The 18,838-nt window shown below is 41.5% G+C and overlaps 1 protein-coding gene across 1 annotated transcript; it reads left to right on the top strand.

Annotated features, from left to right (window-relative positions):
- Positions 1-1,793: 1,793 nt before the first annotated feature.
- Positions 1,794-16,457, top strand: postnb (periostin, osteoblast specific factor b). The gene is made up of 22 exons (XM_076282388.1): positions 1,794-2,002; positions 2,556-2,654; positions 6,529-6,593; positions 6,974-7,131; positions 7,229-7,393; positions 7,503-7,649; positions 7,985-8,126; positions 9,346-9,558; positions 9,738-9,872; positions 10,347-10,495; positions 10,706-10,842; positions 11,430-11,560; positions 11,704-11,834; positions 13,440-13,542; positions 14,080-14,147; positions 14,342-14,387; positions 14,481-14,510; positions 14,658-14,843; positions 15,006-15,026; positions 15,227-15,313; positions 15,415-15,456; positions 15,756-16,457. The coding sequence occupies exons 1-22, from the start codon at positions 1,884-1,886 to the stop codon at positions 15,803-15,805; spliced, it is 2,424 nt and encodes an 807-aa protein (XP_076138503.1). The 5' UTR covers positions 1,794-1,883; the 3' UTR covers positions 15,806-16,457.
- The last annotated feature ends 2,381 nt before the right edge of the window (positions 16,458-18,838 follow it).

The following is an 18,838-nucleotide window of genomic DNA, read 5'->3' as shown; positions in this document are numbered from 1 at the left end:
CTCTGGCTGCTTATGCCAGATCTGCTATGGCACAGGCCCAGTTTCAATATTGGAAACACATGAGAGGAATTACCACTGATGCAGACAGCGTGTCTTAGATTAAATGTGGGATACATTTCCACTTTATTAAGATACCTTACGATTAGCTTTTTTTTTTAGGCTTTAAGCCATGCCAATGAAATATTGTGGCTTCTCAAGTATACTTACTGTAGCATATTCAGCGGGATAATCTGTGAGAAACATAAGTAGCTGGAAAGATTGGGTGTGAATGCTTCAGACAATTGTTTCATGCTACACTTTTTTGTAATCTTCCGATTCTGTGAAATGAGTCCGTAACAAACAAAAAAACAATGCAATTTCATGTTAAATATCACTTTTCTCACACATTTTTGAGGCAGCGCAGATTGCAATTTCTTATAACCATACTTTGATGAAAGCTATGCTGCTGTTATGACATCAATTGTGTAAAGGTTATGCTAAGCTAGATATTATGATGATGATTCTGATTGCATGATGGCTGTTATAGCTATTATGCATGGGTGTATAGAATCCTTGGTGCTGTACCTCATATATCACAAATCCCAGTTCAAAATAAGATATCTAACCTTTCTGAGAGACCAGAATGATAAGAATTTTCGGGATGACTTTATTTTTCTCACCCTCTATTATTCCCCTGAGTCCTGATTGCCAGGTCCTCTCTCTCAACCTACATCTCGTCCTCTCTCTGCTGCAGTGCTCCCTCTATTTCACCACTAGAGGGAGCACTAAACACATCAGTGGTCCTGATCACGGTGTGTGTGTGTGTGTGTGTGTGTGCGTGTTTGTGTTTGTTTGAGTACACAATATGTCTGTCTGTGTGTGTGTGTATATATATGTGTGTGTGTGTTTGTTTTTGTACACAGTCTGTCTGTCTGTGTGTATTTATGTGTTTGTTTGTTTGTGTGTGTGTGTGTGTGTGTTTGTTTGTGTGTGTGTGTGTGTGTGTGTGTGCATGCGTGCGTTTGTTTGTGTGTGTGTGTGTGTGTGTGTGTGTGTGTGTGTGTGTGTGTGTGTGTGTGTTACTGTAATTATGAGATGAAAGGAGGATCCCAGATGAGGATTTTGGATCCATCTCCCTCTCATCTGATTTGGGTTTGTCTGCCTCTCTATCTGGACAGCATCTCTTGTATTGCGTAAATTATTTGTGGTCCACCCCCTGTAATTTCAGCTCACTCTAGGGGAATTACTTTTTTGTTTGCATGTTTTCACTGAAATGCTATTCACTTCAGTTCAAGGCTGAATTGTTAACCATGAGATGATTAATTCTGCTACAAACTTCAAAGCAGATGTGTCAAGCTGTCTCAGGTCTTCCACCCACAGTGATCGATCACCACTGGATCTATTTTTAATCTATATTGAGATGTCAATAAAGTGGTTACTGTAGTTTCCATTTGTAGAACACTAATTATGACCTCAGAGTAATTTGGGGAAAATGAAAGCTGAGCCCACCCCCCCCCCCCCCCCCCCCACCCCACACACGCACACATACACACTCCACCACCAACATACTTGCATGCACATACCCACGTACACACACACACACGCACACACTCACTCACTTACTCCTTTCTTGCCTCTCCCACCTCCACATCCAAATGACTCACTTTTTTCCCCGGTTTCAGTATAGTGCAGAAACGCATTGGTGTTGAGGGCCAGGGGGAGTGGGATAGGGGAAGAGAGGAAGGGGGAGGAGAGGAAAGGAGAGGAGAGGGGGCTGGTTAAGGCATCTAACAGACACGTTGCCAATCTCCCTCTTTGGAGAGACCCATAGTATATAAGCACGCTCTCTGCACCCTGCAGTCCATTTCATTCTCTTTGGGTCCAGTCAGCAAGGGAAACAAAGGATGAAGCTCCTGTTCGCAACTGCCTTCGCACTTTTTGTGCTGTCCAACTTTGATCAGGCTGACTCTTCAGCCTATGATAAAATTGTGGCCCACAGCCGCATCAGGGCAAAGAAGGAGGGGTAAGGCTTTCATAATTACACAATTATTTCCTCAGCTATTTAGATTTTTAAAGAAAAAAGAAAGTTGATAGTTGAGGTTGACTGTCTGTGTAACCTTTCTGTAAGCTTTGTGTTCATGAGGAAATGTAGTTGACACCTATGGGATAATGCATGTTTTAAAAATGCATATACATTATTTTGAGAAATTGCATAAGAGATCCCTACTGAAGGGTTGCAGTTTGATGCAAAAAGCTTTTTTTATATATAGTGTATATATTATACATTTTATTGTATGTTATATATTATATAACTGCATGACAGTTGCAAGTGATATACTGTAAATGTACAGTTGCAGAACTAATGAATAGTAACTTTAAATATGACAATGCAACCTTATAACATGTTTCAACCAATTAGTCATGGAGACCCATAAGGGCCCACTAAAAAGAGGGATCTTACTGCATGAAAATTAAAGGATATTACATCTGTCAGAACAAAAGACAGTATATCACCTCTTGCAGTGCTGTCATGGTAACTCCATCTTCTGTCTCCCTCCTGCCTCTCTACTTTCCAGCCCTAATGTCTGTGCTCTGCAGCAAGTCATGGGGACCAAGAAGAAGTACTTCAGCACTTGCCGTAATTGGTACCAAGGGGCCATCTGCGGAAAGAAAGCGTAAGTGGGACTCTTTTACGGCCTCCTTCTCTCTCCTCGGGATGGTCTGGGATGGTCGGGCTGCCGCAAAAGGCTCTCAAGTTGAGATCGAAGGTCAAAGGTCAAATGGGAAGAATAGGGGTCACCTTATCCAACCCTCCCCAATACCCAGCCCCTCCCCCCCTGATAATTTCAGGTGCAAATGATGCTCCCGGATCACAGCGAGTTGGAAAAGGCGGCATCGAGCAGATGCTATTTCCATCTACCTCTGAGGGAAGCTAGAAGAATTATAGCTCTGTCTGCCTCTCTGTGTCACTTCTGTTGGAGAGGAGGATGGCTCTATGAAGCTGTCAGTGGATTTATGGCACTGCTCTGGGCTTGGAAAAATCACTCGCACGTCCATACTCTCCACTTTAAAAAAAAGAAAAGGTGTTTCTGTGGAATCCTCAAAGGCACGGCTAATGCACAGTACATTGAGCAAAACAGGTTATTGACACACGCTGCAGCTAAACTTATTTGCCTTAAAGACTCATAAAAAAGATTGATACGGATAGTAAAGTTTTACGACCTCCATAGTACTGATTGAATATTAGTGAAAAAATTACCTTGGGTTCTGTTGAAACATGTTTGTAGGTGGAGACAGGGTAAGGTTAAAGAAAAGTGTTGAGGTGGGAATTTGTGGTGACTATGAACATGGGACATGTAGACGCAGGCTCTGAGGGAATGCTCTGTGGGCCCTCAGAAGAAAGGAGGCCTTTTGTGAGCAAAATTGTTCGCGAGGAGTGTGAAATACCCCCGGGGTGGACAAAGTTGGAGTTTTCTTTAAAGGGGTTGGTTTCTGCAACAGCCACAGTGGTGAACCACTCACGCTAGACTGTATGTTTTCACTGTAATGTCTATGGCTGCGATTCCAGTTTCCGCGGTCGGAAAGGAGGATGTTAGCACAAAAAGGGACGGCCTGTGTACCCTTGTGTAGGTCGTCACGTGAAACAGAGCGGTTCTGGCCACGAGCAGCCCCGCAAATTATCTCTGTGTTCGATGTCCTCAAGCCTGGCTTCCTTCCAACGCCATGGCATCGTTGCCCAAAGCACTGTTCCATGTTATGTGCATGTATGGCTCCACAGAGTATGCCGGCCTTTTTGTGCTGTTGTGGCGTTATTTCACTCTTGGCAGACGCTGGATGGCTGCTTTTTTTGGTTGGTTAATTCCGTGAGCTCAGCACCCCGTTGTAAAGTAGCCATGCCAAGTGGGCTGATCTGTTACCCCAGTAAGGCTTTGGCTCCTGTTAAATCATACGCTTTCATGAATATCTATGGCAACCGTTTAAACAGTCCCTGAATTGGTTTCAAACATTATGTGAACTGGGTTTTGTTCTTTACTTTAGTTTCAGTAGTTTTATTTGTTTGAAGACTGACTGATTGTAACTGCATTGCCCCACTTCATTATTGGGTTTAAACTAGTTGCCAGGATTGTGATGATAAACATAGGATGATCATCAAATTAAATCATCATCAAGAAAACTAAAAACCTAAAAATAATGTGTAGTCTGTAGTCTGTTTTGTCTGCTGTGGTTGCATTCAATACGGCTCCCGATGTAGCCATGTGTAACCTGTGTTGAATGTTATTTCAGTTCTTTAGTGGGTGCAGGTGTGGAGGGATTACTCAGTGTGGCATTGTATTGTTTGAAAGTCTGAGACGGTCTCCTACTGCAAGAAGTGCTGACATTTGCTTTTCCAGCTTCCCGGCATTTCCCCAGGGAAAAAGAAAAAGTGTTTGTTCTCTGTCTCAGGATTTTCTTTCATCCATTCTTCCATGCATGGGAGTATGTGTTAAGGTGTGTCATATATCGCCCTGCCAAACTGTCTGGAGCGCAGCTGAACCTATGTGACCTTGTCTCATTCACCCCTGCAGCCCCTTCCAAACCTTGTCCTCCCCCAGTGTCTCCCTCCTGCCCTTCAAAGCCCCAGGCCGAGGCAGACACACTGACAGTGAGTCATCAACCGCTCACCTGTGCTCCTTAACAGAATGCCCCAACCCCCCCCCCCCCCCCAAAAAAAATAAAAATAAATAAATAAATGAGAACCAACTGTAATGGCTTTGAACATTTCAACTAAACTCTTTGTTTTTTTTGCTCCCTGCTTTTGCTGGAAGCCTTAGCGGATTTCCATTTGGTACCTCATCCAACCTCCAGCCCCCACCCCCACTACCCTCAGGTCACCCCCGCCTCTGCTCCTCGGTTTCCTTCCTCCGTCGCAACTTACAGCTCCAGCCCGTCTGGACCAATGCATCTTCAGGCGCGTTTGTATCCAAATGTGCTCTGTGCAAGGCGGCATATGGAAACGTTTGTTGATGTGGAGGCTTCCCAGGACTCCTAACCCACTGACTCCACCACCCCCTCCCCCACGTCCTTCCACCCACACACCCCTTACCCTGACCCTCAACCACCGCCAACCTCCCTTACCCAACCCCACCCCTCCCCAACACACACACACACACACACACACACACACACACACACACACACACACACACACACACACACACACACACACACACACACACACAATCTCTCCATCCAGACACATGAGTCATACTTGTGGTAGCTGCTGTTCCCCTGCTCAGTCGCTACCATGTTTAGAGAGGAAACTGTTCAGAACAATATCACATCGTCTGCTTAGTGTTATGAGAAGCAACGGTCCTTAATCTTCAAGTCTCCACTTCACTAAAAGCAAACTCAACCCTTATTTACAGTAATAAACCTGACATATGCAAATGCATCATTAATGGTTTATTCTGTCTGCACTGAATTATTCACATAAGATCAGCCATAGGCTAAAACAGAATATCCTGGCACAACACCAGTGGATTTTTCCAGACCCTTAAAATTCTCCCTGTGGTGTTGAACAATGCTGAAAGATTTTTTTTAAAACTCCTTTCACTTGTATATATTCTGACCATATTAACAATAGGCAGCCTTGTCGGAGTTGAAACAGTGGCTCAGAACCTGTAAACCTGTTTTTACAGGCTGTTGGCCATGTGGTAATGCTTACACTCCAATGCTTATGAAAAGGCACTTATCACCAGTTTATTGTGTGAAGTTGATTAATGGCCACAGAGGAAATCACAATTAATGTCTGGTGTTTTCAGTTATACCTGCCAACAGCCTGGATCCTGACATAAAAAGGAGTCAACCTGAATATGATTTAGCTATTAGCCTTTTGTTTGGCAAAAGTACTTGTAATGCTAATTGCAGTTTAATTAATATTTCCCCTAATAATTAATTATATATTTTTTGTTTTAAAGCATATTTGTTTTCCTAAAGATTTTCATATTTCTGAATTAATAGTTTAATTCATTTATAAGCTATTTATAGAACTGCTTTGGGGAAAAACATATCAGTCTCTTCAAACGGCTACTATTATGTTTTACTCAAGGCTCCAAAAATAAAGCCTTGTGGTGTAATGATTGAGCTTTAAAGATGAAGCCCTGTTTTGCTTTATGTAATAATTTTGCAGTGGTAACATAAATCTTGCGGTTTTCGGGTGCAAAACCTTTGGCCCACAAGCGCTGTTTATGTAAGCAGACAAATGATGGAAGCCATATGGGAAAACTATCTGGTCAGAACCGCAAGGGAGTCAATAATGTCCACTCTGCTGATTCATGGGATGGCAGAGGCAACCATCTACAAACTAAAGCAACTGGCTAATCTGGTGTAGTCTGAATCTTGTATAGTCTGAGGTCTTTTTTGCTTGAGACCGCATGACTGGCCGCAGTTGAGTTGAGGTGGCCATCAAAGAGCAGCAGTGGCCACCATAACCATATCAAACATGGGATTATATTGACATTGAACATAAACTGTTCTGACTGATGACTGTGTTTGTTTTGTTTCCTGCAGGACCGTGCTGTATGAGTGCTGCCCGGGCTACATGAAGCTGGATGGCATGCGTGGATGTCCTGCAGGTGTGATTTTATGCTGCATTCTATGTCTAATAATTAGACTTATTGAAGACTTCTTATTAAGTATCAGTTCTGACTAAATGTATGCATGTTATGCTGTCGGTGAGTTGTGGACACCACTCTTCATTTATGTTACATGTCCTTATGTTCCGTGTACTGCTAAAACAGGGTTATGATTAGGTTTATGTTTAAGTTTAATTATGTGTAATTGTGAGTACTTACACAAAACTGTTTCTTACATACATGTACAACTATGTATGTTACATCTATGTATCACTCAGTAAACTGTAAAATGTCAAAACATATGAAGTGAGAATCATGTGTTACATGTTCCAAATGATTGTAAGTAATGCAAATCAATGAGAAATATGTTTCCTCCTCAGTGATGCCAATTGATAACGTGTACGGCACTCTTGGATTGGTGAAGGCTATTACCACCCAAGACTACTCGGACCGTTCCCAACTAAGGGAAGAGATTGAGGGAACTGGATCCTACACATTCTTCGCCCCCAGCAACGAGGCTTGGGATCTTCTGGAGCCAGTAAAAACATGTCTCTTGTCAAATTTGTATTTATATATTCAACCATAACAAGGAGATTATTTTGATGATATCTCTCTGTCTGTCTTCTCTCTCACAGGAAATAAGAAATTCACTGGTTAGCAATGTTAACATCGAGTTGTACAATGCCCTGCACTATCACATGATCAACAAACGTCTGCTGACTAAGGATCTGAAGAACGGCATGGTAGTCCCCTCCATGTACAACGACCTCAACCTGCAGATTAACCACTACCCCAATGGGGTAAGGGCCATGCCAGAGCTACACCACTGATATCCAAATGGTCTGAAACGAAGTGTATTGAAATGTTGTGGTGCAAAAAGACAACCATTTTCTCTGCTCTCGATATCAGATTGTCACAGTGAACTGCGCCAGGATCATCCATGGCAACCAGGTGGCCACAAACGGCGTGGTGCACGTCATTGACCGTGTCATCACAGCTGTGGGAAGGACCATCCAGGACGTGATTGAGACAGAGGATGACCTCAGCTCCCTGATGGTGAGGGAAGCGAATTGACAACCATGGCTCAAAAAAACTATTAGCTGATATCCTGTCCCATCCATACACATCTATGCATTCTGCCGAGATGATATCCTCAGAAGTCTTGGGGAGCTCCCGTGGATCTTTATGACACAACACAGATGTAGTGTATAACACTTACTAACATTCAACTACTAGTTGCCATTCCCTGCACACATTAAAAATCCTTGTATTTCTCGCAGAACAAGTAATAGCCATTGTGGTATTGTAGTTGTATAAGTGTAGGTTAGGCTGGTTCTACTGTTTGATAGTGTCCATGCTGCCTGACATTCACATCTCTGTCTGTCACCTAGACTGCCGCCTCTGCCTCTGGTCTGCTGGACAAACTGGGCGAGCCCGGACACTACACCATGTTCGCCCCGACAAACGAAGCCTTCGACAAAATCAACAGCGACGTTCTGGAGAGGATCATGGGAGACCAGACTGCTCTCCAAGGTAAACGCAGTGGCCCGCGGAAATAGGGCCTCAGGGCCTCTGTGGAATGCCTTCAACAAATAAGAAAGCCAAAGCGCACATATGGGGACAATAAGAAGTATAGGAACCGAGGTTATATTGGTGACAGGCGACACAGTAAGTCCTAGGAGCTTTAAGGAGCTCAGAAACATGAAGGCTCCGGAAAACGCCAGTTTCAGTGTGTCTGCCACCCAAGGTATTTTATAAATACAGTCAGAGTCAACCAAAAACACAGTTTGTAAATGTATTCTTTTAAGGATTTTGATTTGAAAAAGATGAGAGAAGACACTGTAAGCTTCAAGATGGGTTTCAAGCTCTCAGACAGTTGGAAAACATTCCACCAACCACAGCGTAGAGATAATGAAAAGGAGGCTTAGATTTCAGCGATTATTTCACAGAAGATCTCCTGAATTTGCATTTGGACTAACAGCGTTTGCCCATAATTTCACAAAGTCTCAGTATCACAAGTATAATGAAGATTCAGGTTACACTGAGGCAAATCTCTCCTCAAATGGAGTGCTTGAGACATGTAATTTGTAAGGGCAGAAAAAGGCCACGCTTCAGGGTGCTTTTGATAGAAATCAACAGATCTTGTAAATTGAGCATCCTCGCACCTAAATTACACCCAACACACCTTGGCAGGGAGCGAGGGCCTGAAGCAGCTGCCTCATTTACAAACCAGTGAGAACTGGCACAAATTCAAGGCTCAGCCATTTTATGAGGCCCACATCTGCCTTTTACTGCCAGATCAGACCACTTCATTTGAAGAGAAATGACTCGAATCTGCCACAAGGATTGCTCAGGAAGGGCCCGTTGGGATCCGAGGGATATGAGGGTTATTAGGTTCATAAACACACTGTTGCAACATTGTAAAATTCCATGCACACGTTATCGTCCTCAGCAGCTCACCCCATTATCTGTAAATGTGTTTAGGAGTAGCATGAGTTCCTGTTAATGGACTTTCCATCATGTAATCTTCATGAAATTCCTACGGTCTAAACAAGTACGTGTCATGTACACATATACATGCAGCGGTCCTTTAGTATCACATTCACGCTGTGTTGCTCTTGAATCTGAATTAAATGACAGCTTCCTTCTCTACCACGAATGTCACAAAGGGCAATGAGCTGGAAGTGAAGTCAGCCAGAAGGATTAATTTCAGGTGTAATCATCGTTTCCCCTCTTTGGTTGCCCCCGGCAGCCCTGCTCAACTTCCACCTGCTGAACACACTGCAATGCTCCGAGGCCATCATGTCAGGGGCCTCCTACGAGACCCTTGAGGGCACCAACATCGAGATCGGCTGCGACGGCGACAGCGTGACCGTGAACGGCGTCAAGATGGTCCTGAAGAAGGACATTGTGACCACCAATGGTGTTGTTCATCTTATTGATCAGGTCCTCATGCCAGACTCAGGTTAGTGTTGACTCAATTTAGATTGATTTGGCAAATTCAAAATGCTTTGTAAAATATGTTGTGTTAAGCAGATGGCAAATGTATTTGAATTTATAGCTGTGTAGGCATTGTTTAAAATTTAGAAATGTACATGCTTAAAGGGCTTTTAAACTAATAGGACATGTCCTTAATCCTTTAAGCTAAACAGGTGGTGGAGCTGGTGGGCACCTCCCAGTCGACATTTGGCGACATGCTGTTTGAGTTGGGTCTGGCCGCATCCATGAGACCTCAGGCCGAGTACACACTGCTAGCTCCCATGAATAAAGCTTTTACCGGTGAGTCACTCATCTGTCCTGTCCCAAGCAAGGCGTTCTCTCCTCCTGCTTCCTCCAACAGCAGGTGTGCAAATATTCCACGCACAACGCTGTTGAGCTTGGCAAAGGCATCAGGTGTTTCCTGTCCAGTGATGACACATGGACAGGTCCTCGGGTCCTGGAAGTGTGAAAGAGGTCCCCAGTGATGATCTTTTACGATGTTGGTTCAACCCCCACAAGCCAAATCTTTACGGTGCAAATAAATCCTTCTGGGATATCCCCCAGAGATCGCACAATGACCACCCAACAAGCCAGAAGTCATGCTGTTGTGATTCATGAAAAAATAATTCACTGATTTATGGCCTGAGGAGAAGTTGCTTCAAGCTACAGCTCAGTATATACTGCCTAGGTCAACATAGGAGTTAACAACATGTCTGACCTTTGTCTGCCTGTCTGCTCTCAAATAGCTGTTCAAGTTTGCTTTTTAACCCTCAGACGAGATTATGGGCATGGACCAGCGCCTGCTGAAGATCATCCTGGAGAACCACGTTCTGAAGGAGAAGATTGTGCTCAGCCAGCTGTACAACGGCCAACTTTTGGAGACCATCTCCGGAAAGTTCCTCAGGGTGTTCATCTACAGAACTGTAAGCTTTCAAAGCTACCATGGACAATGAGCAAAAAAAGCCCTTAGGCCAGCTTTCAACATCATCCCAATTATTGCTTAAAAAACACAAAGCTCATTTCAAACACTCAATAACAGCTAATAGATGGGGTGTGTGAGCGGACAGGTTGTGATTGATGGATGTGACGTGCACATATATCTTCTTGTGTACTTTATGGTGTGTGTCTGGCAGGCTGTCTGCATTGAGAATTCCTGTCTGGTGAGAGGCAGTAAGGAGGGAAGCAACGGGGCCCTGCACCTTATGGCTGCCTTCCTCAAGCCTGCAGAGTCATCCATGTACAAGATCCTCTACGACAACGGAAACTTCAAGTACGGGAATAAGGCCACAAAGGTCTTAAATAAGCCTCTTGGGTCACACTTTATTTTAGCGAACACATGTTAGCCATTAATACATAACTAATATGTGTATGTACATGTATTGGTGCTCAAGAAGGTCTGTATTAAGCACCGTTGCACATTTATTAGGTCTTTATTGAACAATTTCTTAATCAGTAGGTAATTTATTCTTGATAAAAGTTTATAAACTCCTAATTCGCTGTCTGATTATGTGACTTATAGTGACAGAATAATAACATAATATAAAAGACTATACATTTTCTATTTTGATCCATAGTACATATCCATAACCTTTGATTTAGACCAATGAGTTGAATTCAGAATTTACCAAGAAAAAAATGACCTATTAAGTAAGAATAAGAAATTGTTGAATAAAGACCTAATACATGTGCAATGATGCTCAATACATACCTTATTGAGCTCTAATACATACACATATTAGTTAGGTATTAATGACTAACATATGTTTGCTAAAATAAAGTGTAACCGAATAGAACAAAACTTGATTTGTAGTAAATGTTGTCATGGTGATAAGAGAACGGTGTTTATGTTGGCGGCAGAATATTCCTGAAACTGATGGAGGTTGCAGGCTTGACTGACTTGCTGAAGCAGGAGGGAGACTTCACCTTGTTTGCCCCGACTGACGAAGCCTTTGCTGGCCTGAGCCAACGTGACATTGACATGCTGACAAGTATGTCAACACCTCTATTATTCTTTTGTTCAATTATATTCGTGTTTACAGAAATATAACCATGTTAGTATTAAAAAAAGGTCTTTATTACCTGATATTGACCTTTGAAGAAGATAACTTAAGTCATTCTCTCTCTTGGTTAGGGGACACTGATGCCCTGCGTACAATCCTGCTCTACCACATCAGCAATGGCATCTTCATCGGTGGTGGACTGGAGACTGGTGTCACCAACCTCTTTAAGACACTGCAGGGAAATAACCTGAAGGTTATGCTTGTACGTACAGAGAAAAAAGTACAGGGTACTATTTCTATATCAGTTTGAAGCCAAACAGTTCCTTCATACAAACGGCAATAATATATAATGCACTGCAGACAGTATAAACTTCGACTGAGTATTAAGGCTACGTTGAAGATAAGAAATTCAGAGGTTTTGAGAAAAGAGTCATTATATTACAAGAACAAAGTTGAAATGTTACGAAAATAATAATAGTATGAGATAAAAGTCAAAGTGTTATGATGATAAGGTCATAATAATGTTATGAGATAAAATTTAAAATGTTACAAGCTAAAAGAGGGAATGTTACAAGAAAAAAAAAGTCATAAAATGATGCGATAAAAGTTGAAATACCTCATCTTTTGGCACATCAGCACCATGTTATCGTAAGCATAAGGACTTTAAAAAGATTATGCAAGAAGCTGTTCAGACGAAAGAACCACATGGACTGGGAATAAATTGCCACTTTTGTGGAGGAGGAATTGGCAAGAAGTGGTTCACTGCAGAGCTATCACTGGTTGCATCACCGTGCAATCCAAAGGTGGTTTGGAGCTTCACAAGAAACAATTCCCTTGATCATTAAGATCCTAGATCCAGAAGAAGTAGGACACCAGCGAGCATGACATCTCCAACATCGAAAGTACTACAGCAGGGGCGTTCTTGTAGTAGCCTCCTCATCACCATTGGTTATATTTAGACTTTAATCTCGTAACATTTGGACTTTTCCTCTTTATTTTATGACTTTATTCTAGTTACATTTCAACTTTTATCTCATAATATTTTTACTTTTAACTCATAATGTTATGACTTCATTCACATAATATTTCAACTTTTATCTTGTAATATTATGACTATTATCAAAATCTTTTTTCTTCAACATGATTCTAATATTCCATTGTATTAATCCTACTCTACCTTTTACTAAAAAGTCTGTGTGTTTCTGCTGTATGTCCTGCATGAACCCAACACTGAGGATTTCCTTTGTGCAACACTGTGGTCTCTGCCATGTATTGCATTTACAATGCCCCGGCTCGCCTGCAGAGGATGTCTGACAGTCCATCCTGGAAAAGAGATTAAAAACAAAACTTACGCCATGCATTCTGCGAGGACTTCCCCCTCCCACGTACATATCTGTGCCTTCTCACAGGAGAACTGTAGAGAGCATGTAAAGATGTGTGCCGCAGCTGTTTTGAATTTTCATCTGGTGCAGACAAGCAGTGCAGAACCGTGACAGGGCACGCCAGGTTGCAGTAAAAGCTGGCTTATGTTATTTCCACAGCCGAGGAGGCGGCCAGCTGTTTAATTAATTTCAGAACAATAGGACAGAATGAATCTGTTGTTTCTCTGGTGATGAGATAGATAAGTGAATGGCTGGAGGAGGTACAACTATTTCCTCTGGTTGTCCTTCTGTGCATTTATCACCATGCAATGTCTTAAATGGGATTAAGGAAAATTTGTCAAATCAGCACACATTCGGTTCCTGTTTAAGATAGATTTTCAGTGGCGTAGGTACTACAGGCTGCCAAATTGTTGTTGATACTCCCACGAGAGGTATAAATGTCAGATCCTCTGATGTTGTCTTTGTGGTGACACCTTTTCATCTAGGTGAACAACAGTATGCAGGTGAACACCGTCAAGGTTCCGGAATCTGACATTATGGCCACCAATGGAGTCGTTCACTTTGTTAAGAGCCTTCTGTACCCTGGAGGTATTTATGTCCTTTCATCCCTCAATATGTATTCTCTGCAAATATTCCTATCTTTAAAGGAGAATTTCCGGTGATGTTTCACATAGATCTTTGTTTCTCGAGGTCACCGAGTATTGTCGGTATGAACAAAATAAAATTAAAACAATCAGTTCTACCTAGCTTGAGTTGCTGCAGTCAATAGCTTGTCAACTACAGTGTTATACTCTGGGGGCATGAACATGGGGTTCATGAACATGCCCTACACTGTAGCTGCCTGGTTGCTCTAGCTGTTGGCTGCAGCAACTCGAGCTAAGTAGAACCGATTGTTCTCATTTTTTTTTTTCGTACCGACAGTTGTATTTTGCCACCATGTCTGTCACCATTGCACTCTGCCAGATGATTTCACTCAAAACTTTTATCACCAACTTCAAAAACATTGCGAGATTTCAAATCCAGATGCTGTTAATCTTATCCAGGGATTTTCAGGAAAAAAAGCACACAATGTACAGACAGACTACAGTGGTCTCTAACACTGTCTTTTGTGCTCTCCCTCTGAAGAGACGCCAGTTGGAAGCCAGGACCTGTTAACGCTACTGAGGAGGATCATTAAGTACATTGAGATCAGGGTATGATATTTAGGCATGCCTACACAACCATCTCACACGAAGGAGAAGCAAGCACTGGGCTGGAGGCTCTGATGCAACCTAATGATTAAACAAGGCCAGGCATGAACTGGGGTCGGAAATGGCAACGTAATCATTTTGTACGGAAAGTCATTAAACTCCTCTCCCTTTCCCTATCTTTCTCTGTTCCAATGCAGTATGTGCCTGGATACAGATACCAGGAGATTCCACTGACGTTTATGAGTACGTTTACGAATAATTACTATCATTACATAACAGGAAAAAAAAACCTGAAGGAAATTTGATGTTAATGGTCCATGCTTTTTTTTTCTGCAGAGAGGACCATTACTCGTGTTATCGAAAGAGGTAATGTTACACAGAATACCATTTTTGCTTAAATGCATTGTACATGAAGATATTAGACAAAAAAAATATATTGTGTCTTGTGATGGAAGTAATGTATTCGAAATGCTCTCCTCATTTAAAAAAAAAAAAAAACGTTTGCCTCTTCAGAGCCTGAGGTCACCAAAATCACCAGGGTGATTGAGGGTGAACCCACATTCACCAAAGTTACAAGAGTCATCGAAGGGGAGCCCAAATTCACCAAAGTTACCAGAGTCATTGAAGGACAGCCCTCCATCACAAAGGTCACACGTGTTATTGAGGGTGAACCAACCATGACTAGGGTTGTTGTCTCAGGTACTTGACAAAACTACAGCTAAATATACATATCAGTATAACAGCTAACATATTCATTGGTCCATTCAGTTCATGAAACAGCAAATATCTGTTTCATGCAAACAAAATGATAAACACACAAAAGTGGAACATTTACTAATGTAGTGCATTTGTCTTTGGCAGGTTCTGATGTAGATGCAGGAAGTAAGTAACATAAAATGATTTTAGTTGGTATGTGTGATCTCTGTGTGATAATGGCCATAATCACCTATCTACTAGCTCCATCCACAAATATCTAAGTGACATGATGTACTGTATTTAAAATGGCAAGTAACCATTAGACACAAAACAGGTAACTATTTCATCCATTCATTTGCGTTCTTCCTGTTCCTTTTTGTGTGCAGGTTTCGACTTCTCCAGCATCTCAAACCTCGAGGGTAATTCCCAGCTGACCGAAGCAGAATCAGACAGACTCAGCAAGATGATTCAAGGTCCGACTCGCCTCTGAATCTCTGTGTGTGTTTCTCTGGATTGTTGTGACAGAAGTAATTCATGCATTGGTAACTTTACTTTGTCTATATGTTTATTGCAGCGGGATCAGGCGTGAGGCGTGTTCCTAGCAGAAGAGTTCAGAGTAAGTAATCTATATAAGTAAATCAAAATATGATAAATAAGCAAGCTATGCTGATAATACTGTAATCGAGCTATATAAAAAAGCTATACTGTAATCAAGTTCACCAACTTCCATTTAATTTACATTTCACTGTAAAGTTGTATCAATATATTTATATAATAAATATCAATACATATATATATATATATATATATATATATACAGTATATATGTATATATATATATATATAGAACAGTATATTAAAAGTCTATATTGAAACAATCACTGATTGTACTCATTGCATGTTCTCTGTCTTCAGGTGGAACCAGAAGAAGAACCAGACTGGCTGAGCCCCAGGCGTCAGTGTAAGGAGTGCAAGGACAATCTGGCCAAGCAAATCCTGAGAAAAAAAAATTGACTTCAGCTAGCTGAAGTGAATATCTGCATCCCCGCAGGCAAAATGGCTTGCAGATCGAACTTGTTTAATTGACCTAAAAATCGGATTAATTGTGTTCAATGTAATGTGAATGCTGAAAGTGGTTCAAAAGTGGTTTGGTTCCATCAAGTTGTCCAAGTGGTATGTAAATATTGTAAACTGGTCCACTGAGGTTTTGCAAATGGGGAAAGACTGTTCTGATCACCAAGTTAAAGAATAGACGGATGACTATTGTCAAAGACTCTCAGTAGAAGTCCGGCTAGGATATACCTCTGCATGGTTTATGGTGCTATTTCGTTGGGAAAAAATGCTTAAGATAATTATTGGGTACATTTTGTTTTGTTGGAAATCCTTGACCTTTGCCAAGTTTTGCCCCATTATCTTATTTTCCCCAATAGTTGGGCTTTCTGCATCCTTTTCTACAGCTGAGGTGTCTATACAAATGGTCCCTGTGAAGATTGCATTTCAACGTTTCCATTATGTTGTTGTTGTTGTTGCTGTTATCTTGATGTACACAGCGACACAACATTTGTTAACAGTTTTGTTCCAATGTTCACAAAGTGCCCAATAAAACATTTTTCTGGAGATGTCCCTTGTTTGAGCTCCGTCAGTACCTGCTCACACTCTTCCTTTTCTTTGGGTTATGCGATTCACACTGATGGGCCTGTGTTCAAAGCAGAAGGCTCTGTGGCAAGGGTGCTTTTGGATCACTTGTCATAACACGCGCTTCAAAGGACTCCCCCAGTGATTTCCCCTACTGTATAAACTGTGAGGATAGCATGAATGTTTTCATTCACGGTCTGGATCATGTTAATTCCCTGTCACCCAACCATGTCATACAATAATCTGTAAAGCTGAATATTATTCTTGTATAACCAATGTTTTAGACTTTTTTTTTACAAATGGTGGAATGAAATTAACAATCAGAAATACCACTTCTTGCCTGGGCGCTTTCCAAGAGACACAATTTACTACAGTTTTAGCCTGGCCAAGCAAAATGTTCATTCAGATTAAGAGTCTGGTTTACACATGGCCTTTGAAAATGCCATCAAATCAGCAATCCAGTTTTATTTGATGCGGAAAATATAAATTTATCAAACTACAAATGAAGATACATCACTGACAAACTCTACAAAACACTGCAAATACTACAGATGCATGTCCATCACTTGAGATATCAAAATGCACACACATTCTGCTCACAAAAGTGAAGGATTCTTCTAGAACTCCGTGTTGAGCAAAGAATGAGTTCATGCCATGGGTTATATTCCTGAGGGTATAATGTGAAAGATCTGCCTTTGGTCTGATGCATTCTGTCAGCACATTGCAAACTACATAACAGCAAAGGCTATTAAAACTCACCAGCTTCAGTGTCAGTTCAAAAGTCTTAAGAGGGTTCAAGCAGCTTTTGCTTAGATGCCTATGGACATAATTTAAAACAAAACAATATTTAACAAAACAATGACATCAAAGTTCAAACAGACTTTGCATCTGTGGACAGACAGCTTTCTGGGTTGGGCCAAAGTTCTTTCATTTGGTTTTCCATGTCAACAAAGGAAATATGTTGTCCAAGGATATCTGTTATGTTCACAGAACACAGTTTATTTCGTCTGCAAAGTGGAAAGCACATTCAGGCATTTGTCTACAAAATGGAAAGCCCAACAGACATTTTAGTGCACATGAAGCATGCTTTTTGTTTTCCCTGCTCAAAAGGAAATTTCACAGTATAGGCCTTAACGCCTTTTGTAGCACTGACTCCCTTCTGTGTTTGAAAAAAGGTCTGTTGATGATTGACGCTCCATATAAAAGAGCCTGCCATTGCCAATAGCATTGGCCATGGCTTTTAGAAAATTGTTTTCTTCTTTCATTTGGAACAACCTACCTTACTCCGATTAGCTAGAATCTACTACTACCGGTACTAATACTACACGAGACTATTGCATAAAGAGGGTTGACAACAACTGCTACAGCTGTTGATGAACACTTAACAGCCTTTTGACTTCCCCATTAACCTTGGGTTCAATCCATAAGGATGTACAGTACATAAGACAATACACAATCAACCTATACATCTGGTACTTTTACAGGCATCTACAACCAAGCTGCTACCTCTTTCTTGATGTGCACTGCATGGGCTCTCCGAGGTCAGCCAATCGCCTACCTCTCCAGAGAAGTTAATGACACTTTGCTGTGTAGACATTTTAATCATAAACAGCTGAATCCAATAATATAGTGACTATAGTGAATAATATTGTCCAGACAGTTATGGAGCAACGATCAGGAGCTTCTTGTTTGCTCCTGGCAGGAGACTTGCTAATAGGAGTCATGACTAGGAGTAGCAGAACGCAAAGCCTTTGAGATTGTTTGGCAGAAAGACAGATTTGTTATCAGATAGTTAGACACTGCACAGTAAAACAGTACGCAATAGATGACAGTATGTTATGGAAGGCTGTAGATTCCTAGAATTGAAGCCTGTTATCTTGAGATGATTAAATAATTATCTTGCTCTCTCAAGATAACAAAGTTTGTTTTCTTAAGATATTTAGATAATTATCTTCTCATCTTGACATAACAAAGCGTTTTCTTGAGGTTCGTTATACTCGAAAGACAGAGACGTGTGTACACTGTCAGTGTCCCATACAATAATTTGACACTAGCACAAAAGTCAATGGAGCCATAAACCGTTAATAGAGGTGACCAAAGAATTTCTCCGGATAGCGTGACTGCGGTGCTGGTAGGGGGACAGTTGGTAAGTGTTCTTAAGGCTAGCTTTATACGACAACGATCTGAACACAATCCGCAAAAGTGGCGTTGCGTTCCCACTTTTTATTTCGCGTTTAGACGAGCGTCTTGGGTGGAAATCTGCATGCACACGGTGACACAAAAGTGTGTGAAATACCTAGCGTTCATGGGCTTCGGAAAAACCTTTCTCTGAGTGAAAACATCATCATTCCGCGTCATTCACG

Source organism: Alosa pseudoharengus, unplaced genomic scaffold (genome assembly GCF_046254945.1).
Source record: "Alosa pseudoharengus isolate Yale_2024_CS ecotype anadromous, Long Island Sound unplaced genomic scaffold, YU_APseudo_1.1 YU_APseudo_1.1_scf_13, whole genome shotgun sequence".
In the NCBI taxonomy this organism is placed as follows: Eukaryota; Metazoa; Chordata; class Actinopteri; order Clupeiformes; family Clupeidae; genus Alosa; species Alosa pseudoharengus.
Note: the sequence above shows the minus strand (reverse complement) of the source record. Positions and strands in the feature narration are given on the sequence as shown.

Coding starts and splice junctions, on each gene's coding strand:
- postnb (XM_076282388.1), top strand. CDS start 1,884: ATGAAGCTCCTGTTCGCAACTGCCTTCGCACTTTTTGTGCTGTCCAAC. Junction 6,594..6,973: donor CATGCGTGGATGTCCTGCAG/GTGTGATTTTAT, acceptor TTTCCTCCTCAG/TGATGCCAATTGATAACGTG. Junction 15,314..15,414: donor ACTCAGCAAGATGATTCAAG/GTCCGACTCGCC, acceptor TGTTTATTGCAG/CGGGATCAGGCGTGAGGCGT.